We start from the raw sequence: 22,743 nt of genomic DNA, 5'->3' as shown, positions 1-22,743 counted from the left end.
ATCCAGCGGGGGGAGCCTGAAGCCGACCACCTGAGGGCCCGGGAGGCGGGGAAGCTGCTGTCCGGGCCTGGCGATAATCGTAGCCATGGTAATGGTGGTGGCAGTAATTAAACACGACTCCATCACTCCTGGGAGTAGTGGTAGTAAGCAGAGGGTTGACAGATACCAAGTGCTGCTCTGTTCCAAGCCCCGTGTTAGGTATTTCTGTGATTTCTCCTACGGCATCCTCACAGAACCCCTGATGGGGGATCGTGCTATCATTCCCTCTTTCCTGCAGAGGGAACTCGGCTCGCATGGAAATGAAACATGTGATTCTGTTCCCCAAGCCTTGGTACCTTGTTCCTCCGTTTTTCCCCATTTTCCAAATGTCCCTGTAATGACAGAGATAAGTGCGTTGCAGCCGCTTGTGATACATGTGTAGCAGCTTAGGACGGGCCTGGCCACCGAGAGCTTTAGGAAGGCCCCAGGGCAACATGCGGCAGCTGTTTCCCTTGTTTATTCTGCACCAAACACAGGCCTTTCCAAGAATCCGCATCTGTTCTCAATTCCTGCCAAGTGACCGATTGGCACACCATTAGGTAAACACTCAGCCGAGGGAAGAGCCACGGGGGTGTACAGACTCTCTCCCCCTCTACTCCTTTCCAGGGCCCGCAGGGTGTGCCTGCCATCCTCTCCCTCCCACAGGGCCTAAGAGCCCTCTTTTCGCCTCCTTTTTTATTTACTCGATGCCAGGAGCACAGACTTCGGCCTCCGCCGCCTGGTTCAGGGCACGCGTGGGTCCCACTCATCAGCCCCTGCCCTTCCCACCCCTCCTCCCCCTCTGCAGTCTCCCTCCCTCCCTCCCGACCACACTCCCACCTTAAAGGTTTTCAAAAGACAGGGAAGAGTGACTTGCATTTGTCTGCAGAAAATGTCTCAAGCAGGCATGGGCTGTGATAGCCACTTTAGCACCCCGGAAGATGTTACACACATTTACTGAAAATGTCCTAATTTATTGAGCTTATTATTGATGCCGGGCCCTCTGCTCATCAGTTCATCTTACTATTCTCCACGACATCCTGTGCATTACGTGTGTCATTATTCCCACTTAGGTGATGAGAGAACTGAGGCCTGGGGAGGTGAGGGGGCTGTGTCCCTCCAGAGCCCACATAAGCACCATGGTTATTAGCTCCACCCCCCCTTTCCTAATGCCCTGTTGCTGCCCACTCCTCTCCCACTGGCCGCCACTTTGGACCACACTGCTCTGCCCATGGTGCCCCCAGTGGGAAATCGCCAGCTGGGCCATCGCTTGCAGGCGGCCGTCACTCCAGAGACTGACATCCAGGCCCCCTCTCTCGCCCCCAGGCACTACCACAGCATGGAGGTGTTCACCCACTACGACCTGCTAAACCTCAATGGTACCAAGGTGGCAGAGGGCCACAAGGCCAGCTTCTGCTTGGAGGACACAGAATGTGAAGGAGGTATCTCTGGCGGGGCAAGATGGTGCTGGGAAGTTTCGGAGGGACTCACGTGCACTCACCCGGCTGGAAGCCGAGGCCGGGCACAGGTCTCTGTGTCACCCTGGCCACTGCTGACTCTCCCCGCGACCTTCCTCAGTGGGGATCCCATGACTATAGCCTGGGGCTGGGGGTTAGGCAAAGCCTGGCTGTAAAGGCATCTGGGTCCCCAGAGTTATGCTGACGGGCACTGGTGGGTCCACGTGGCCTCCCGGGTAAGGCCCAAACCCTTGAACCTGACACGCAGTCCCCTCCCACTCTGGCTGCTACAGCCTTTTCTCCCTGGGTCCCAACACAAGTGCCCCGCCACACTGGTTCTTACCTCCAGGTTCAAGTTAAACCCTCACTCTGAGGTTCCCAGACCCTCTCCACCGCGCTCACACCCCTAGTCAGCTGCCACGCCTGCACCGTGACCACCTGTGCGCGCACCTGCCATCCTGGCCTGACCAGGCTCTCCCAGGGGAGACTCGATGACCCTTGTCAGCATGGCCGGAGCTTAGAGTAGCGCCCAGATGAGGCAGCCTCTCGGTAAATGGGTGCGAATTGTCAGTGGTTGACGTGGCCCCTGACATACCAGGAAATCACACAGCAGATGGGTTTTGAGCACCTACCATACGCCAGACAATGGACTGACCCAGGAAGGGTCAGAGAAACAAGCCAGACCTGAGTCCACATCCAAGTGCAGATTCCCCAGAGGGAGACAAGATGACCCCAGCATCAAGCTCAACAATAAACACCAAAAACGTACCCAGATAAGCACACGCTTCATGCCTAGGCTGATAGTCCTTGGAGAGGCCGAGGTGGGCCAGAGTGGCCAGGGAAGGCTTCGTGGAGGAGGGAGCAGTGGGTTGTGGGTAGGGAAAGAGGGAGGGATTCCATCAAATGGAGAGCACGGAAGGGATGGGCTGCCGAGCCCAGGTGAAGCCAAGGTTGTCGGCCTGGGAGAACAGAGAGATGCTGAGGGTGGGGTCTGGGGATGTCACCCACCCAGCAGGGCTGCTCGGGGCCCTTTGTGGGCAGGGTGGCACAGATGGCAGAGGAAGCCTCTTCCGGCAGAGGGGTCATGGGTGCGTGGTGACTGGGCTTCCCTCTGCCCCTGCCTTCAGACATCCAGAAGAGTTATGAGTGTGCCAACTTCGGCGAGCAGGGCATCACCATGGGCTGCTGGGACATGTACCGCCATGATATCGACTGCCAGTGGGTCGACATCACCGACGTGCCCCCTGGAGACTACCTGTTCCAGGTGAGGGGCATGAGAAGGGGCTCCGGGCCCCCGCTGATGGGAGGAGGTGTCTCTGCCTTAGCAAGTGGGTGGGTAGCCTCCTTCTGATGGTGCCCAGGCAGAAAACGCATGGAGGCCAGGCCATCTAAAGTGCACAGAGTCCTACGCCCGGAGGCTGTCGCTGTCACCCAGGTAACCTAGGTATGTGAGATATGCAGACCGGTGGGGAACTGCAGACCTCCTGAGACATCAATTGTTGACACCTGGTGCTTGCAAATCAAGATGCATCTGAAGGCCAGATTTGGTCCTCAGGCCGGGAATTTGTGCACAGACTCTAAGGTGACCTACACCTCTTGTGTCCTTTGGAGCTGTACTTTCACCTCCACCCCATCTCTCCCAGCGCCCTCACCCTGCCTTGCTCTGTGCTGTTAAGGCTAAAAGCAGTCGCACAAAGAGCCATTCACTCCCAAGTGTTTGTGACTTGCCTCTCCCAGAAACGTTTGCCCCATAGGAGAGGATCTGCAGAGGGGGCAATTTTCAATGCAAAGAAATGAATCTATAATGGTAGGCTGTTAGGGACTAGAGATAGCCTTTCCAGTGACTGTTTGAGTGGAGACTTCCCGGGACTTCCACATGCGCTGTCCAGGGGGAAGGCCCGCCCTGAGGAGGAACTAAGAGGGCTTGGCCTCCCACCTTCCCGCATATAGCTGCAGGCTCCAGCCAGGGCCCTGACTGGTGGAGGGGCCAAGGGGCACTGTATCCCCACCATCTCCCCTTCTGGGGCACAGATGCACTCCTGCCTGTGGAGGCTTCGTTTCGCCTTCTCATTTTTCCCACATCCCCACCCGTCTTGCTTTCAAGCTTGATGGTTGGGTGGCAAGTGGGCGACCAGAAAGCTGTATTGAAAGCTTTCCTAAGGGGGCATTCAACCAGCGCAGGGCCCAGTCACGGTCCCCACCCTATAGACAGTCCTGGGAGGAACCAACACCTGCAGGGAAGTGACCACAGAGGGGTTTTGAAAGTTTCCCTGGTCAATTTCAGAGACTGAAAATCAGACAGCCAAGCGTTTTTCCACCCACAAGCCCAGAACCGCAGACTTGGAGAGGACCGACCGAAGAGCAGAGTGCTTTCTATTTAAAAAACTGAATATCTGTGTCTGTGCACGTACTCCATGCGTGGTGGTGTATGCTTGAGGTCTGCTGTCCCTTTGCCTGGGGGACGTGTAGCATCGTGTATTCTGACAACGTCTATTTAATAACTGCGGCTCCTTGAAGATCGGTGATGGGCCAGAACCTGCCTACACCCTGTGAACCCATGGTCTCATGTAATCCCCCAGGGATGAGTGTTACCATTACTCACATTTCACAGCCAGGCCAACCCAGGTCACATGACTCCGTATGCTGTGTTCTCGACTCCTAAACTAGACAAGTAGCAAATTAACTCATTAGGGGCTTGTTCATGGAAAAGACTGTCCCTTGTGATAGATGTGGAGCTTTAGCCGTGTGAGAGCCCCGGCCTGAGTCACCGGTTCTCTCCATTCCCACGTGGACCCAAGTGCAGGCACCAGTACTCTCCCGGCAGGAGAAAGCCAGGCCGGGGAGGAGGTGGCGTTCCATCCGGAGGGGCCTGTACGCAGAGTCTCAGAGGCAGGGCTCAATGCGTTACTAGGTTACTAGGTTCCTGGATCCACAGCAGATCTTTTTTTTTCAATATAAGGTTGCCACGGCCACTGCCAATTTATTTATTTTTCATTTGTTTGTGGGTTTTTTTTTCAAGTTTTTAAAAATTGAGGTATAGTTGATTTACCGTATTACATTAGTTTCAGGTGTCCAACATAGTGATTCAATATTTTTCTAGCTTATACTCCATTTATAGTTATTAGAAAATATTGGCTCGATTCCCCGAGCTGTACAATGTATCCTTCCTTGTAGCTTATTTATTTCCTACACAGTAGTTTGTACCCCCGCCTGGCCCCTTCCCTCTCCCCACTGGTAACCATTAGCTTCCTCTCTGTATCTGTGGGTCTTTCTTTTTTGTTATGTTCACTAGTTTGTTTTATTTTTTTAGATTCTACATAGAAGTGATAACATGCAGTATTTTTCTTTCTCTGACTTATGTCACTAAGCATAATACCCACCAAGTCCATCCATGTTGTGGAAAGTTGCAAAATGTCATTCTTTTTTCCGGCAGAGTAGTAGTCCATTGTGTATATATGTACCACGTCTCTATCCAGTCACCTGTTGATGAACACTTAGGTTGCTTCCACATCTTCGCTGTTGTAAACCACAGCAGGTCCTTTGTCTAAGGAACTAAAGCCAGTGATCCCCACGAGATTGGAAACCATATATCTGAGAGTCTGATGGGACTGTGCACCCAAGTGGGTCAAGCAGGCTCTGATAGCCCCTACTACCCACACGGTCACCCCACAGGGACACCTGGGTGGGCTCCCTCAGGGCATGGCTGTCCATGGGCAAGGGGCTGCCTGGGCCTTGGTGCAGGGGGTTTGTCCATCCTGGACATGGGCTGGGGCAGGGGACAGCTAAGGTTGTCCGGTAGAAAAGAGATCAAAGAAAAGTAAGGTCACCCCAGAGCGGGACATTGACCAGCCTTACCTAGAGACACAGAGTCACGGTGGTAGCCTGGGGCCCCCAGCATGGCCTGCACTGGCCAGGATGCAGGGCTGGGGGCTCCCACTGGCCCGTTTCCCACAGCAGCTCTGGCAGGGCCCAACCAGCCTACTAAAGGGTCACATCCAGGCCCTTCTGGAGGGAAAGGTCCTGAGGGCCCCAAACCTACAGAATGTGCCTTAACTAGCAGGCTACCCCTCCCCCATCACACTGACCTAGGGCAGCACTGCCCCCCTTGTCTCCCTGGGCTCTCAGCCCTTCCACATGTGGCAGGGCCCTCGGGAAAAGCCTCCATTGTGTCCTCCATACCTTCGCCCACAGCCCCAGGCCCAGCTTCTGTCCCTCCCCTCCCCCTCCCCCTCCCTCCCCTTTCTCCTCTGGGTTCCTCACCCCAAATCCCCCTTTTCTGTCCGCTCTCAGAAGCCCCCTCAAAATGACGGTCTTCCTGCCCCTGCTCCTTTGGGCTGTGCCCTCTTTCCTCGGATGATGCAGAGGAAGGGGGACAAGCAGGCCCAGTCTCCCCGAGAGCCCAGGCCCTGCACTGGTGAGCGGGAAGGGCTTGGGGGTCCCCTAGAGCAAACCGAGGCCTGGAGAGCAGAAGGGACATGTCCAATGTCACACCGCCGGGAGCAGTGTCGTCTCCAGCACCCAGGGCAGCCCCCCTCCAACTCCCCACAGCGCCCGGGCCTTGCCCCCACCCCTCCCAGCACATCCTACTCCCCGGCTCCCTTCTGGCGCCTTCAACAGCCGTTCCGTGGCCTCCCCAGGCCCCAGCTCCTGCCTCTGTACCAGACCTCCCAGCGCACCCAGGATGGGGTATGACTGTGTGTGTGTGTGTGTGTGTGTGTGTGTGTGAATTACACTGAGACAGACAGAGGTGCGCGGAGGTCTCACTCCTCCAGGCCTCACCCTCCTCTGCGCGCCCCCCTCCCCCCGACCTCATCTCCGACCAGCTCTGCGCCCACCGGGCTGCTTCTGGAACACAGCACCGGCCATGCTTGCAGGGGGCAGGCCTGGTCTCAGCATCTCAGCTGGGCCTGGGACGGAGGGTGGCCGGGGCGGGACCCCCTCCAACCAGACTCTCCCCCAGGTCGTCATCAACCCCAACTACGAGGTGGCGGAGTCCGACTACACCAATAACATCATGAAGTGCAGGACCCGCTATGACGGCCACCGCATCTGGATGTACAACTGCCACATAGGTAAGGCCCCCGGGCCCCCCTGGGGAGCACAGCGCCTCAGGCCCGCCAGGCCCCCCACGCCGCAGCCCAACTCCAGGAGACAGGCAAGAGCTGCCCCACTTTCTCCAGGAGCCAGAGCAGCTTCCTAACTTGGGTGAAGACTTCAGGGAATGGGGCCAGCCTCACGTTTCCACACGCAGGAAGGACACTGTAGACACCACAGGCCTGGATGGAGACCGGGTTTTCATAGCCAGCTCCGGCTAAGGAGAAAGGACGGGGCAGAAACCGGGCCGGCCCAGCATAGACCCCAAAGCTATTTCAGGGCTGGAGCTGAGGCTACCACCTCATTACGCATGAGACCTCAAAAATGGGGGCACCAGCAATTTGCAGGCTCTGTATCGTTTTCCTGTCGAGAGCTAGAAGCTAGTCAACCACTGTGGCTTCTGGTTGCCAGTAAAGAAGCTTTTCCTCGCGTTATACAACCTGGGTTCCAAAAGGGGAGGCTGAGCGGGAAAAGTGATGGCCTCGCTCTCGGTGGAGGAGAAAACGAAAAGCACTAGATTTAGTCGCTCCTTCACTCGACTTTGACAGAGCAGCTGACATGGGCCTGGCCCTAGAGATGGCCAGCACCTGTCGCTGCCCTGGGGGTGTCACATAGAGGTGGCCGCCCGAGGAGGGTGGTGGCCCAGGGACCCTGTGACCTGTGCATCCGGTTTGCCAAACTCTTGTCTCCCTGATGCCCACCCTTCAGGTGGTTCCTTCAGTGAAGAGACAGAAAAAAAGTTTGAACACTTCAGTGGACTCATAAATAACCAGCTCTCCACGCGGTAAAGCAGTGACATGGTCACCTCCTGCCTTTGGGCCACAGTGCATCTTCCCCAACGACCGACAGCCTCGCCCTGCTCCCCTTCATCCAGCCCGGCCCGCCTGTCTTGACCCCCTGCAGCCCCGGCCAGGCTCAGGAGGAAGGCGAGGAAGGCGTGTTCCTGACACCTGCAGGCTGGGAAGGCCTCTGGGGCTGGGGCTTGTCCACGGGGCTGTGGGAGCAGTGCCAACGGAGAGCCATCCTGTCCAGGACCCCAGCGCACAGGTTGTCACCAGCTTGTCCCATCCTAAGCACAGTCCACTCCGAGTCTCACCACCTGCCTGGCTCACCACAGATAACATGGGGCCATTTTCTTCTCAAGTTACATGCTGGCAACGTGAGTGATCAACCCGAGGAGGTCTGGATGAATCCCATTTCTCCTCCTCTTAGGTCGTTTCCAGCCAACTGGAGTAGCTAGACTTCTCTTCCAATTAAACAAACTGCCTCTATTCTATCCACACATATAAGTAATGCTGCCACACATCTTCTGATTCAGTGAGCTCAGAGCTGGTACTTCTCTCCCCCACACACCCCCGTGTCCTCTTATTTTTCAAGATACTATTATTATATTCTATTTTCACAGACTTTGAAACACAAATTTAGTGGCATTTCATATTGGGCATCTGGGCCTTTGAAAGTATAGCTCAGAAGAAAAGCAGCCCGCCTGTGTAAGTGACTTCTCTTTCTGTCCTTCCAGTTCTGTAACTGATTCAACGGTGCTATAACCAGGGTCCTGGGTGATGAGGACACTTACCGATCGCCATGTGTCACCACAGACACTTACACATACTTGAAACTTGGAATAAAAGATTTATGACCTGCATGTGTATTTCATTTGGGCCTCTGCACGCAGCCCCTGAGCAGCAGAGCTCCTTTCCCTAGTCGGCAGTCAGGGAGCTTGGCACCCTGACATGTGCTCTCCTGCAGGGACGTTGAGTTCCTGGGCCCCTCCCGTCCGGCGTGGCCTCAGGGGCCTCGTTCAACGCACACCACAGAGGAAGGGCAACTCCTGCCGAGAGCCGCGGTCTAAGGAGGTCAGGAAAATCCACAGAAACAGAGGCCTCAGCCTTTCTTCAGCTCTTGTGTTTTAGTGAAATGTGTCAGGGCCACGGTGGTTGTGTGAGGACCAGATGGGACACCTAGACTTAAGTCTCAGGCTCTGGGGGAGGGGGAGTCAAGTAGATCATGGGTCCCCGGGGTACAGTAAGGGTGGACCCCGAGCCAGCCACTCTCCCCCCAGGCGCAGAGCTCCCCCTTGTGTCATAGCACGCTGTGGCCCAGCAAATCGAGGGGTCCACGATGACCTCAGCGCGCCAGGCAGGACCGCTCGGCACCAACTCTGCCCAAACCGGAAAGATGAGTGTGCTGGGGCCTTGTCCGCACAAAGCTGCCCTCCCCGCCGTTCCAGGGAGGGGAGAGACCTCGGCGGGCATTTCAGATTTCGCCTCTTGGCTTGTTCGTGTTTATTTCCGCAAGGACACCCCCCCACCCCCACCCGTGTAACCCACACCACTGGTAACACTGGGACCAGTCCAAAGGGGGGGTGCCCGCAGCACTGCCAATAGCCCACAGCTGCTCTGGGGGAGACTGGGCATGTGTCACACAACAGGTGTAACCTGCACCCCCAAGCTGGGCAGGCTCTGCGCAAAAATGCCTTCGAGGCCCAGCTGGATCCTCGAGCCCAGTCAACTAGAGTGAGGAGAGCAGGTCTCAAATGGGAAGCGAACAGCGCCCCCTAGTGTCCAGCGGCAGACCATCCCATTTTGAAGCAATCACGTTAACAATTCTTACATTTTTATTTTTTTCTCAACTTCTGGAACTAGATCAAGGTAAAGCCCCCCATGCCCCACAGTGACGCCCCAAGGATGGCTCAGGGCTGCTCTGGTGCGTGTAAAGGCTTGCGGTGTTGGGGCCCCAGCTGACGAGGGGGTCGGGGGGCGCCAATCCAAGCCGCCTGGGCCTCTCAGGGCCTCAGGGTCGGGGAAGGCTCCACGGCGGGCCGCTCTTTCTTTCTGTGTTGGAGCCCCAGGGCCCGGGCCACCAGCCTCCGGGCCACGGCTGTGTTTGTCTGTGGTCTCTCCTTTGCCAGACGCAGAAGCTCTAAAAGGAAAGCCCCATGGGGTGCGGACTTGAATTCAAGGCTATGGCCTCTCCTCCCAGCAACACAGCGGCCTCAGAGGCCATTAGAGCAGGACCAGATGCTGGTGAGAGGGGGCCGCCTAGGGCTCCAGGCCCCCTGTGGGGTCCTGACTAATCCTATCACCTCTCTGCGCCCTTCCTGTTTCTCTGTGGCGGCAGTGTTAATCCTGTCTACCCCTAGGGAAAGCAAATCAGGATGGGACACCTGGAGCTCTTGGGTCAACAGACAGGATGTTTATTGTCCCCAAGGAGTCTGGGACAAAGCCCACGTAACCCACAAGAATGTGGACGGCCTCGGCAGGCTTCTCCCAGGCCAGTTTTGCAGCCACTGCTTTGCAGCCATGGAAAACCGGCCTCTAAGGCGCCCCTCGCGCTTCTGGAAGGAGGAGAGGAAAGGGGAGGAGATGTCACTTATACGGCATCTCCTGTGTGCCCCTCACCGCTGCGGGCACGTGTGCCAGGCTTTCTTATTCACCCCAGTGCTTATGTCGCAGACGTTAGGTGACTTGCTCAAGGCCAACTTACAGAAGTTACCAGAGCCAGGATCACACGGAAGCCCAAGCTTTTTACCCTACAGCAAAACACGGCTTCCACGGCCGCACAGAAAGACCAAGCTTCCCCCTGAGCCACAGCACAAGAGGTGTGAGCGGAGGGCAAGCCCGGGACAGAGCAGCTGGCAGACAGCACTGCTGAGGGGCCCCCCTGGGGTGGGGAGAAGCACCCCACTGGCCACTGCAGCCCAGGAGCCCTAAAGCAGAGAACTGAAGAGGGGAGGGAATCGGAGGGAAGGGCCCGCCCCGCCCAACCGAACACGCGCACAGCCCTCCCACCCAGACCACAGGCTCCCTTACTTGGCCTCTGCAGGGCCTTCAGCTTGGACTGCTTGGTTCCCTGCGTCAGGGGCCGGATCTTGAGTGTGGAGAAATCCCTGGTCAGGGCCTCAGCAGCTGTGGAAAGACAACAGATCTGGAGCCATGCCCTCTTCCTCCTGCTGAGGCCTCCGCAGGACCCAGGAGCACGAGTGTCACCCCGAGGCCCACGCAGCTGCTCTGTACACCCATTCAGAGCTCAGGGACAGGGCTGCCCCATGAGCTGGCCTCGCCCCCCGAGCCCGCAGACCTGCACGGGGCCACCCACGCTCTCAGGTGCACAGCCCGCTCGGAGCCCAGCTTCTACGTTCCTGCCCCGGCTGGTCGGGAGCCGCGGGAGCCTACAGTTCTGACGTCAGGAGGCGCAGGCCCCCGCCTTCCAAAGCCCGGGAGCTTAAAACAAACGCCACCCTTCCCCGACTCGAGACCCTCCCAGGGCACGTGCCCTCACTGCCCCAAGCTGTGCCAGGTCTTGGAGCACTCAGGCCACTTAACAGACACAGCAGGTCAGAGCTGGGAGGGGCTTCGGGTCCAAGCCGCCGTAGGGATGAGGAAACTGGGGCCAGGACGTGGCCGCCCGTGCCCCACAGCTTGGTGGAGCCCGGAAGGCAGCCGTGGCCACGCCTAGCCCACTGTTCCTCCTTTCCGCGGACCAGAAAGCCTCTGGGCCTCCCCCTGCCCCCCCCCCTTTCAGTGGCTCCCTCCCTGGGGTTGACGCCCCTACCTCGCCCCAGTCCTCTTGCTCCCTAGACACTGCCCCCCTTCCCTGAAACCCCAGGCTCTCCTGAGAACTGGGCCCACCCCGGCCATGGTCACTCCCAGCTCTGTGTTCAGAAGCTGTTGTTGTGAGAACCCAGCCAAGGGCGGCGGGGTACCAACTCTTTACAAATACACCCCAACTGAGCAGTGGCGTGGCAGGGGCAGCTCCGGAAAGTGGCCAAGACGGAGGACGGGCACCGTCCGGGGCTACAGCCAGGAGGCTGGCTGGCCTCCCCAGCTCTGACGCCAAGAGTCTTAGTAACCCTGACCACACACTGACATCCAGGGAACTCAGTCTCCCCATCTGTGAAATAGGGGTCACCTGACCTACTTCTTGGCGCTGTAATGAAAACGGAATGAGACGCATCTGCTCAAACCGTATGAAATTGCCGTATTTGAATGCTTTTGACCTATAAAAATGGCACCTTCGGGACTTCCCTGGTGGCGCAGTGGTTAAGAATCCTCCTGCCAAGGCAGTGGACACGGGTTCGAGCCCTGGTCCGTGAAGATCCCACATGCCGCGGAGCAACTAAGCCCGTGTGCCACAACTACTGAGCCTGCGCTCTAGAGCCTGCGAGCCACAGCTACTGAGCCTGCTCGCCACAACTACTGAAGCCCACGCGCCTAGAGCCCACGCACGGCAACGAAGAGCAGCCCCCGCTCACCGCAACTAGAGAAAGCCCGCACACAGCAATGAAGACCCAACACAGCCTAAAATAAAATAAATAAATTTATAAAAATAAAACATGGCGCCTTCATATGCTTTCATTTAGTATGTGTTAGTCCGTAGGGCTTGGCCCTACATGCTCAGTAAAGGTCACCTGAATCTGAAACCTCCGAACTGAAGGCACAAAGATGAACAGGCGAGGCCGTGAGCTTCCTGGCCCGGCTCCTGCTCTGCCCCCCAGGACTTCTGGAGGGTCTGGGAGACACCCTGCCAGTCCGCCGGCTCAGGGTAGCCTGCACCCTGACCTGGGGGATCCCCACCTAGGGAAACCTAGGCTCCCGCCCTCCCCAACGGCAATCAGAGGAGGGCCCGCCTCACCTGAAACCAGGCAGGGAAAGACCCCGAGCGCGTGTGTGTCGTCCACCCACTGGATCTTGAACCCCTTGTCTCTGCCAGGGAAGAGACAGAGTGATGAGGCGAGCAAATGGGCAAAAGCCCTCCTGCTACAGGAAGTGCCCTCCCACCTCCAACCCTCAAACACTCTGAGCCCAAGACTAGTTCCGTCTCCTCTGGGAAGGAGACGGCCGTCGGGCGCAGACTTCCTCTGAAGACCAGACAGTCCGCCTCAGAAAGAGACACCAGCCCCGTGGTCGGATGGGCCCCCACTCCTAGAACTGAGGAAGCCAGGATGCAAAGCTCGTAGAACACAATGCCAAGGGCGAAGGGGGCTCCTCACGGGTGCCGTCACGCCAGGCCAAGGGCATGGGGTCCGAGGCTGGAGGCAAAGGGTTTGTGTGGTGGGCACAGGACCTAATACAAGCGTGTCAATGCAAGTGCCCCTGTTCGACTTTCTTTCTGCTGCTCAGGAAAGCACCCCTGAGTCTGGGTCCCGTGGGAAGCCAGAGCAGTCCCAGGGCCCACGGCTTCTCCGTGGCACCGCCACGCCGGCCAAGGAAACCACCAGTGGCCCCGGTCTGGCTCCGCCCTCAGGGGTGGAGAGCTGATGAGCCCCTCGAGCTGTCCACCAGCTCAGGCTTGGGGAGGGAAGGGGAGGCTGTGCGGGACGCAGTCAGAAAGGGGGCCCTGAAGAAAGGGATGTTTTTAAAGCCTAAGGAGGAAAAGAGAAGGGGGACTGGAGAAAAGAAAATGAGCATTTGGAGAAAGAAAAAGAAAAAAGGAGAAGAGATTGGATTTGGATCCAAGGAATTCGGGGAAACAAGAGAAATCTTTCTCTCACTATATCCCCATCTCCCATCTCCACCAGACCCTGCCCCAGGGCCGCTCAAGCCCAGTTCACCCCAGGAATAGTTCCTGCCTGGAAATGGCCCCATCCTGCTGACTGACCGACGGGTGGCTGCTCGTGGAGCAGGGGAGGCAGGGGGCCCGCTGGGTCCTGGCCACCACGTGGGTGTGGGGGGACCGGGACGGAGATCTGCTGCCCAGTGCCAGCAGGACCAGGTCTCGGGCCTCTGGAGAGTGTCTGCAACCGAAACCTCAGCTCTCCTCCTCCACAAAGTCATGGCCAGCAAGCCAACTGCCCAGGAGGATGGAGCCCAGAGCAACCACGTCCACTTTCTGCCTTTCCTTCTAGATCACTGGGCACCGGGGGAGGGGCAGGCAACTGTCCCCCACAACAAAGGGCTGTCCTGGCTCCTCTCCAGAAGTTGGGCACCCCCTCCTCCCCACCTCCCCGAAGCCTCTCACTGGAACTCGGAAAAGGCTGCCAGCAGGTCCTCGGTCTTGAGCGCCGGCTCAAAGTCATAGATCTCCACCACGTGGGCAAAATCCTTCTCTCCAGGCAGCTCCTCTGCGAAGGAGGACGTGTCCATGTGGATCTTCTCTACTTGAATCTCCTTCTCGGTCAGGTTGTCCGTTATCTGGGAGAGATCAGACCCTTTAGCGAGGGGAGCTCTGACACACATGACTCCAAATGACTGCTCTCAAAATCACACGCTGAGAGTCCTGCAGGCTTCTGGGTAGATAGGGAGGTGAGCACCCCGGGTAGGGGTCTGGGAAAGACAGCAGGATGGCAGACTGGGCCAGAAGATGGAGAAGCGTGAGTTTTAGGGGAGTCCCCACTGGGTGACTGGCACGGACACACATCATGTTTCACAGAATCCCGAAAACCCTATTCTATAGGCCCACTTTACAGATGGGTAAGCTGAGTCAACGAATTAAGTAATTTTGCCCCAAGTTGCCATCAGTGAATCACAGAGCTGGGCAGGCCCAGGATCTTTCCTTCTCTCATTAATGATGTGATAATAAGCAAGGCTTTCTGGCGTCCATCCTTCATCTGTAAAATAGCGATACAGGATGCCCGCCCTCCCAACTGACACCGCGGCCAGGCTCAGGGGCGGACACATGACACACAGTTCCAAGGGTACAAGATCTGTAAGACAAAGCTTCAGGCAGAAGAGTGATTTTCATGACCAACATCTGCAGTACATTCTGTAACATGTGCACATCTATGTTACCTTGGGCAGTGTGTATCATTACCTGCTATTTTTTCAGATGAGGAAACTGAGACTAAGAAAAGCCAAATGACTTGCCCACAGTCGAATAGCACCTACATGATTGAGCTGGGACCGAATTCCACACCCCTGATCCCAGACCCTGAGCCTCCTGCCCTCTGCATGTCAGTCCTGACTCCTGTGGGCAAGGCCCCTGGGTCCCTCCCCGCACATCTCCTAAGGGACCCCTATCACCCAACACCCAGGCCTGCTCAGCCAGCACCCGCCCCCCCCCCCCACCCCTCCACACCATGACCCTCGGCCCCCATCCACCCTCGACTACACCCACCTCACTTCCGCCCTCCCTTTTCCGGGCTTAAGAGCCTCATCACCTCCTGCAGCAGCTCACTGTAATCGTCCTCCTCGGAGCAGCTGCCCGGCCCCTCCTCTTCCACCTCGTCCTCTTCCTTCTCTGCCACCAGGCTCCTCTCCAGCTCACTCCCACTCCCGTCTTCCAAGTCTGGCTGCAGACCGGGCCCAGGCTGTGTGTCCGACTCCGACCTGTCTCCCGTCCCTGAGTGATCCTCTGGCCCTGGGGACTCAGTGGCCACTGGGTCTGGCAGTGACTCATTCTCACTTTTGCTACGGCCTTTTCGGACCTCTGCTGCCTGAGTCGCCAACACAGGAAGTTCCTGATCGGAGGTGGGGTCCCCGGCACGGATATCATCGGGCTCTTCTGGGAGCCCGCCAGCTGGAGCATCTCCCTGAAGCCCTGGGGCCGGGAGGGGCGCCCATTCTTCTCGCCTGCGCAGCGCCCGGGGCACATACAAAGCCTGGTCCGGCTTGCGTCCACGATGCCACCGGCCGGCCCGCGCTCCTCGGGGACCAGCAGCCGCTCCCTGGCTTGAGGTGGACCTCGGACCTCGGTACTTGCTAGGGTGGGAAGCAGGAGGGCGGCAGGGGCCAGAGAGCCCATCTGAACCGGGTAACCTGCAGCAGGAGCAGGCGGTGATCAGGGCGGTGTTTGGGCCCCAAGGAAAATGGTTTACTGGAGCGACCTGCCATTCAGGCACGAGGCTCTCAAGTCAGCCTTGGGCAAAAACCAAAGCCAAAATGACCCTCAAGAACACCTTAACAAGGCATCAGAGTGGAGGCTGGATGCCCTGAACAGGCCCGAAGCAGTCAGCTCTCCCTCCAGTGTTATAAACCGAATATGAGAGCGCCGAGTCTTCGCTTACTCACAGGGTAAGGTGCGTACTAGCATTTAGGAACTGCGTTATTAAAAAAATATGTAACTTTCAAAGCTAGGATCATAGTCATCATGATAAGATCCTGCAAGAGGCACGTGGAAACAGGTGAGTGAAAGCCCAGATGTACTCGCACGTTCCGTGGCCTCTGCGGGGCACAAGCTCACTGAGAGCAACGCTGGGCAGACACCTTCGCTGTTTAAACCACGCTCTCTTTCTCTCTTTTGGCCCAGCGTGCATAAGCTGAATTTGCTAAAGGAATTCCACAGACAATGCACATCTACTCCGCTGCTGGAGCAGAAAGCAGCACTGACTCTAAGCCCCTGAGGCTGGGGACACAGGTGGTGGCCTGGGGCCTCCCGGCCCTGGTTCCCTCTTAGACACTGACCAGCTCAACCGACCAGCCCCCAACGCCCGCCCCCCGCTCAAACAGCTGCTGAGGGGCCTCCAAGGAGGCAGGATACACACCTGATGTCCACGTGACAGATGACCGTCCTCCTCCTCCAGCCCTCCCCAACAGAGAAGCTGCTCAAAAGATCAAAATTCTCTGCTGTCCTGTGGATCAAGTACCGGAGGCGACTGGAGAGTGGGGGGAAGAGAAGGACCCTGGGGAGCAACGGGAAGGGGTGCTGAGCAGGGGCTCCAGGTGCAGCCCCCCGGCCTGAGCCCCACCGAGTCCACTCCCGGTTTAACTGTGGCTTAAACACTAGGCTCCCTCTGCCCCCTCGGGTCCCAGGCTGACTGCAAAGGACCTGCCGATAGAGGTTACGACAGGGAGCTACTGGCCCCACTCCCCTTCCAGTGCTGGGCCCCTTCGGTCTCGGGTGATGCTCAGGGTTACAAGTGAACGGTGCAGCTGGCTTCAGACTATACTACAAAGCTACAGTAATCAAGACAATATTACTGTCTTGGCACAAAAACAGAAATATAAATCAATGGAACAGGATAGAAAGCCCAGAGATAAACCCACACACCTATGGTCAACTAACCTATGACAAAGGAGGCAAGGATATACAATGGAGAAAAGACAGTCTCTTCAATAAGTGGTGCTGGGAAAACTGGACAGCTACACGTAAAAGAATGAAATTAGAACACTCCCTAACACCATACACAAAAATAAACTCAAAATTGATTAAAGACCTAAATGTAAGACCAGACACTATAAAACTCTTAGAAGAAAACATAGGAAGAACACTCTTTGACATAAATCACAGCAAGATCTTTTCTGACCCATCTCCTAGAGTAATGGAAATAAAAACAATAATAAACATATGGGACCTAATGAAACTTAAAAGCTTTTGCAAAGCAAAGGAAGCCGTAAACAAGGCGAAAAGACAACCCTCAGAATGGGAGAAAATATTTGCAAATGAATCAACGGACAAAGGATTAATCTCCAAAATATATAAACAGCTCATGCAGCTCAATATTAAAAAAACAAACAACCCAATCCAAAAATGGGCAGAAGAACTAAATAGGCATTTCTCCGAGACATACAGATGGCCAAGAGGCACATGAAAAGCTGCTCAACATCACTAATTATTAGAGAAATGCAAATCAAAACTACAATGAGGTATCACCTCACACCAGTTAGAATGGGTATCATCAGAAAATCTACAGACAATAAATGCTGGAGAGGGTGTGGCAAGAAGGGAACCCTCTTGCACTGTTGGTGGGAATGTAAATTGACACAGTCACTATGGAGAACGGTATGGAGGGTCCTTAAAAAACTAAAAATAGAATTACCATATGACCCAGCAATCCCACTACTGGGCATATACCCTGAGAAAACCATAATTCAAAAAGACACATGCACCCCAATGTTCATTGCAGCACCATTTACCAGGTCATGGAAGCAACCTAAATGCCCATCAACAGACGAATGGATAAAGAAGATGTGATACATATATACAATGGAATATTACTCAGCCATAAAAGGAGTGAAATTGGGTCATTTGTAGAGGCGTGGATGGATCTAGAGACTGTCATACAGAGTGAATTAAGTCAGAAAGAGAAAAACAAATATCGTATATTAATGTATATATGTGTAATCTAGAAAAATGGTACAGATGAACCAGTTTGCAAGGCAGAAATAAAGACACACATGTAGAGAACGAACACACATGTAGAGACACCGGGGGGGGGGCGCGGGATACGAACTGGGAGATTGGGATTGACATATATACACTAATATGTATAAAATAGATAATTAAAAATTTTTTAAAAAAGAAAGATGCAGCTGGGAGAGGCCTGAGAGCAGATTATTAAACCTAAAGGCCAAGGTCAGAGCCAGCTGCGAGCCCGTTACTTTGGATGCACCACTGGGCAAAGGGGCACAGGAGGCTCTGGGCGAACCCTGACCTTTTCAGCAGCCCAGGGCCCGACGCCACCATCACACCAGCTTACTTTGACAGCTGCTTCTGCAGCAGGAAGCGGTCCAGCTCCTCCTGGATGCGGTGCACGAAGTCATTCTCGGCTGAGGAGAGGAAGACGCCGTCCAAGCAGAGAAGGGCCAGGGTGACAGGTGGGAGAACCTGCGGGGCAACGGACACGGCCGCGATCAGAGCGCCTCCCGGGCCCACCCTAGACCAAGGCCAAGGCCTCTCCTATCGGAGAGGAGCCGGGCTCCGAGGCGGGGAAGGGACGTGGCGAGGGTCGCCAGGCAGGGCAGTAGTGGGGCAGCTAGGGGTCTCCCGGCCCCAGCTGCGCTCGCTTTCGCTGTCCCCGGGCTCGCGCGCCGCCGCCTCGGGCCTGCTCAGCCGACGCGATCGACACTCCCCGGCCCGTAAGCGAGAGGCCCGGCGGTAGCGCTAGGCCTGCCGCGAGCCAGCAAGCGGGGCGACCCGCCCCCAGGCCCGCCGGCCGCACTCACCGCAGGCGCCCAGCGCGTCGCCGCCGCAGCTCTGAGGGTCCCCAGAAGCCTGCGCGCCCTGGAGTCCGCGCCGCGGACCTCGGCGGAGGCGCAGCGCCACCATGCGGCCCGGAGGAGGCATGGCAGCAACGACAGAGGCGTGTTCTTGATTGGTTTGCCCCGGAGAGCACACTGTCTCCTAGGATCAATTAAATTTGGCAAATACTTTGAGGTGGCTCCTATATGCTAGGTCGTGGGGATACCAGATTTTCCGGTTCATTGTTCCCCTCCCTAGGAACGTAAAAGAGGAATAAATAGGAAGTTTCTGGACACCAAGAATTTCATCACCCTTTGACCACCGCTGCCCTTCCTTGACCCTTATTTATGGAACCTGCAAAGAGGTCCAACTCACACCAAAGGGTCACTGACAAGGTGTACTAGCCTTTGGGTAACAGGGCGGGGTAGACACTAGAATTGTGATTTGCAGGCCATCAAATTATACTACCTTGCTACATCTAAAAATGACTCCAGCACCCACCACCTTAAATACGATTTGAAATACTTCCCATCAGACAGTGTAGGATGGGCTATTATAATCTAGGAGACCAGGGTTGAAATCCTCCTCTTCCCTGAAAGGTGCTGAAATGTAAGCCTTTTATCATCCTGAATCAAGCGGGCCCCTGAGTTAACAGCATTGAAGACCCAGGTTTTAGTACAGGGGTGGGACAGTCTGAGTGGGCCCTGCAGTAGGCTATGGGCAAGGCCACAGGGAGAGTGTCCCTCAAAAGGCCAGGTAGGAAAAGCTGGGAACAGAAAAATGAAGAAAAATTAAGATGCATTTTGCTCTCTTACAGTTTTTTCCAGAGTATTTCTTTAAAAAGATGGTGGTATTATATCACATTTACAAAAACTATCTTTCTGGATAGTTTTTCAAGAATAAAAAGGATCTTGGGCTTCCCTGGTGGCGCAGTGGTTGAGATTCCGCCTGCCGATGCAGGGGATGCGGGTTCGTGCCCCGGTCCGGGAAGATCCCACATGACGCGGAGCGGCTGGGCCCGTGAGCCATGGCCGCTGGGCCTGTGCGTCCGGAGCCTGTGCTCCGCAACGGGAGAGGCCACAGCAGTGAGAGGCCCGCGTACGGCAAAAAAAAAAAAAAAGAATAAAAAGGATCTAGAATAAAGACAACACCAAGTGCAAAGAGAACTCAGGGAGGTGAGTCATGAGTCTCCTTTTCAGCCCTGGTTGTAAGAAGAGATTCTGAAGGCCTAACAGGTCCCCTGCCCCAGCCTCCGGCCTGGAGGGGCATCCGGCCCCTGGGGGTGTAGAGGGCAAAAGGCAGCAGGAAGAATAGGGACACCCATTTGGATTCTGACTCCACCAGCCCCACCCACACTCCACACTGGCTTAACTGAAGTGGAATTAAGCCTGAGAGAACGCCGAGGGGGCACACAATGGTACCATTTATCTGACCAGGCTTCCATGATGGGCGGTTAGGGTTAGGGTGAGGCTGAGAGGCAAGACCACCAAGCAGCCATGGACCACACATGACCTGGAAGGATATGCTTCTACTTAGAAAACAAAGGCCCAACTTTCTCAGCAGAGTGGCCATCTCTCCCCAAAATGAAGGAACCAACCAAAAACCCAGGACACAAGCCTTGAGAGCTGGGCCGTGAGAGAGGACTTCAGCACATTCAGAGAGACTCAGAAACAAAGCTGTCAGAGGAAAGCTGCCCATGAACCCAGTTTCCACCACACCCTCTTCAGATAACTTGGAGGCTGAACAGAAAAAAAAGTATCAGCACGAAGGCCTCCACTTGTGGGTGGAGGTTACCAAGAGATGCCAAGATAAATGGGGAAGGAAATCAAGGCACATCCACCCACAGGCTTTGGGGACAAATACCAGGTGAGCGTTGAATGGGTCCCAGTCAGAGATAAACAAACAGAACAAAAAGCAGCAGGATATGCAGAATTTCTACAGCAAAAACAAACAACAACAAAGAAAGCATAATAGGAAAAAGAGGATAAGGGTATATTGGAAAGTTCTCTTGAGAAAAGAGAAGAAATTTCAGTTAATAACTACTTCACATTCCCAGGGAAATCAAAGAAAGCCTGATTTCCATGTCACAATGGATAAACCAACAATGACATGAAAGTGAACTGTCAGAGGGATAGAAAGACATAAAAGAGGCAATCATGTTCATCACAGAAGCAGCAAACACTGGAGTCAACAAAGTTGAAAATGAATCAGTGACAAAGAGTAAAGCCTTATGAAAATGAAGATAACTACTCTTTACACAAAGTTTGCCATATAAATGGCATGAATTTAATTTTTGCAGCAGCCCCTTCAGATGGAGATGGTTACCCTTATTGCAGGGGAATAACCTGAGGTTTAGCCAAGGAACCAGCTACTACGTGCAGAGTTGGAACTCACTCTAATCCAGATGTAGCCTGACTGTCACGTCCATGCTCCTGAACACCCCCGACTAAGATCTTCCATCTTTAGAATGTCATGAGAATTGATGCTGTGGCCAATAGCCAGACACAGAAGTCAGGCATTAAACAAACTAGACGAATCCCATCAGTTAGAAACGCATGCTGTGTGTGTGCTGTAGTGTTACCTGAAACAGGAGGAATGATTGAGTGACGATGAAAGGACTGCATGCAGGGGACAGGGGGTTGCAAACAGTCCCATCTGAAGGGAAGGACCTAGAGTCCCCTGCTACCATAGTGACCCTAAATTACCATCCAGTGCGCCTTTCCTTGCTATGGGTAGGATCACCGGGGTCACCCACAGCTCTGGAGTCTACGTCCCAATTTCACATCTCCTCACTCTAAGCAACCTGAGATGGTATTACAGGTATTAAACTGTCTACCAGTAACCTCAGCTTGCATGAGCTAGCCAACTGGTCTCTCCAGGTTTAAGGTTAAGTTTAAGAATATTCAATTTAGGGCTTCCCTGGTGGCACAGTGGTTGAGAGTCTGCCTGCCAATGCAGGGGACACGGGTTCGTGCCCCAGTATGGGAAGATCCCACATGCCGCAGAGTGGCTGGGCCTGTGAGCCATGGCCGCTGAGCCTGCGCGTCCAGAGCCTGTGCTCCGCAACGGGAGAGGCCACAACAGTGAGAGGCCCGCGTACCGCAAAAAAAAAAAAAGAAAAAAAAATCTAATCCTAAAATGTTACTTAGTCTATTTCATTTATATAAACTTTTTGAAATGACACAATTTTAGAAACAGAGAACAAATTAGCAGTTGAAGTGGGGAACAAAAGGTGAAGAGGGGAGAGGAGGTGGGAGGGAGATGAGTGTAACTAAAAAGAACTGTAAGAGGAATCCTTGTGTTCTACATCTTGACTGTGGTGTTGGACATGAGAACCTACACATATAATACCGTTATATATAACTAAATACACACACACCAGTATAAGTAAAATTGAGAAAATTGAATAAGATAGGTAGATTTTATCAATGTCAGTACTCTGGTTGTGATATTGTACAATAATTGTTGCCATTGAATGAAACTAGATAAAGGGTACATGGGATCTCCCTGTATTATTTCTTATAATTGCAGGTGACTCTACAACCTGCTCAATAAGCATTTGTAATTAGGGAATTCCCTGGCAGTCCAGTGGTTAGGACTCGGTCCTTTCACTGCCGTGGCCTGGGTTCAATCCCTGGTCAGGGAATTAAGATCCCGCAAGCCACGTGGCGTGGCCAAAAAAATAAAAATTTAAAGAGATGTTTGCAACTAATGAAAATGGAAAATCAAATATATCGAATTTATAAAATGCAAATTAAATGTTTAATAACTTCATAAATATGAGTAAAAGTGGAACCAGATGTATAAGAGAAATAAATTTGTTCTGTCATTTTGAGTTAATCAAAGTTGTTTTCATTTTCTAGAAAGTATATTAGATACATTAATAACATGACAATATTTATAAATTAAATTTTAAAACTTAATGAAAGCTAGATATTTCAATGTTACTTTCATAAACTAATACAACTTAAAATCTAAATAACTATAAGAAATCTTTTATGAATTAAAAGCCAGTCTCAGACATAGAAAACTCTACACAAAACTACATGGAGTTCCAAGAAAAACCAGAGAGATTAAAACAGTTACAGAAAATATAAATACAGAAATCTGCATTGTAGATGCAACACATGGTTAATTAATAAACCTGAGGAAGGAAACAAAGCTATTGGAACAGAAAAAAAAATGCAACAAAATTTTTTTGAAACAAAGAAAAATGTGAATCTACAGATTAGTTTACTGAATTCCAGAAATAGATAGCTAGATAGCTAGATGCCTGATACAGATGGTGGTAAAATTATTTTCTCTGGGCATTGAAAAAAAAAAAACTCTATATAGG

The 22,743-nt window shown here is 54.1% G+C and overlaps 2 protein-coding genes across 2 annotated transcripts in view; one reads left to right on the top strand and one right to left on the bottom strand.

Annotated features, from left to right (window-relative positions):
• Positions 1 to 8,201, top strand: part of LOXL2 (lysyl oxidase like 2) — a 102,057-nt gene extending 93,856 nt beyond the window's left edge. Inside the window, exons 11-14 of the mRNA XM_060013567.1 lie at positions 1,345 to 1,460; positions 2,603 to 2,739; positions 6,436 to 6,547; positions 7,278 to 8,201. Of these exons, the coding sequence (XP_059869550.1) occupies positions 1,345 to 1,460; positions 2,603 to 2,739; positions 6,436 to 6,547; positions 7,278 to 7,357 (445 nt within the window). The 3' untranslated portion in view covers positions 7,358 to 8,201. The remainder of the gene's footprint in view (positions 1 to 1,344; positions 1,461 to 2,602; positions 2,740 to 6,435; positions 6,548 to 7,277) is intronic.
• A 908-nt stretch (positions 8,202 to 9,109) lies between these two features.
• R3HCC1 (R3H domain and coiled-coil containing 1) lies at positions 9,110 to 18,650 on the bottom strand. Its single transcript, XM_060015373.1, has 9 exons — positions 18,634 to 18,650; positions 18,392 to 18,569; positions 17,926 to 18,053; positions 15,991 to 16,128; positions 14,668 to 15,265; positions 13,530 to 13,702; positions 12,204 to 12,274; positions 10,382 to 10,477; positions 9,110 to 9,491 (listed from the first exon to the last, which is right to left on the bottom strand). The coding sequence occupies exons 1-9, from the start codon at positions 18,648 to 18,650 to the stop codon at positions 9,355 to 9,357; spliced, it is 1,536 nt and encodes a 511-aa protein (XP_059871356.1). The 3' UTR covers positions 9,110 to 9,354.
• Positions 18,651 to 22,743: the final 4,093 nt, after the last annotated feature.

The sequence above is a fragment of the Delphinus delphis genome, chromosome 6 (assembly GCF_949987515.2).
Source record: "Delphinus delphis chromosome 6, mDelDel1.2, whole genome shotgun sequence".
Taxonomy (NCBI): domain Eukaryota; kingdom Metazoa; phylum Chordata; class Mammalia; order Artiodactyla; family Delphinidae; genus Delphinus; species Delphinus delphis.
This window is presented reverse-complemented; position numbering and strand designations above follow the sequence as displayed.

Coding starts and splice junctions, on each gene's coding strand:
- R3HCC1 (XM_060015373.1), bottom strand. Junction 15,266..15,990: donor ATCTGTCACGTGGACATCAG/GTGTGTATCCTG, acceptor CTCCTGCTGCAG/GTTACCCGGTTCAGATGGGC. Junction 12,275..13,529: donor GCAGCCTTTTCCGAGTTCCA/GTGAGAGGCTTC, acceptor CTTCCCTGGCAG/AGACAAGGGGTTCAAGATCC.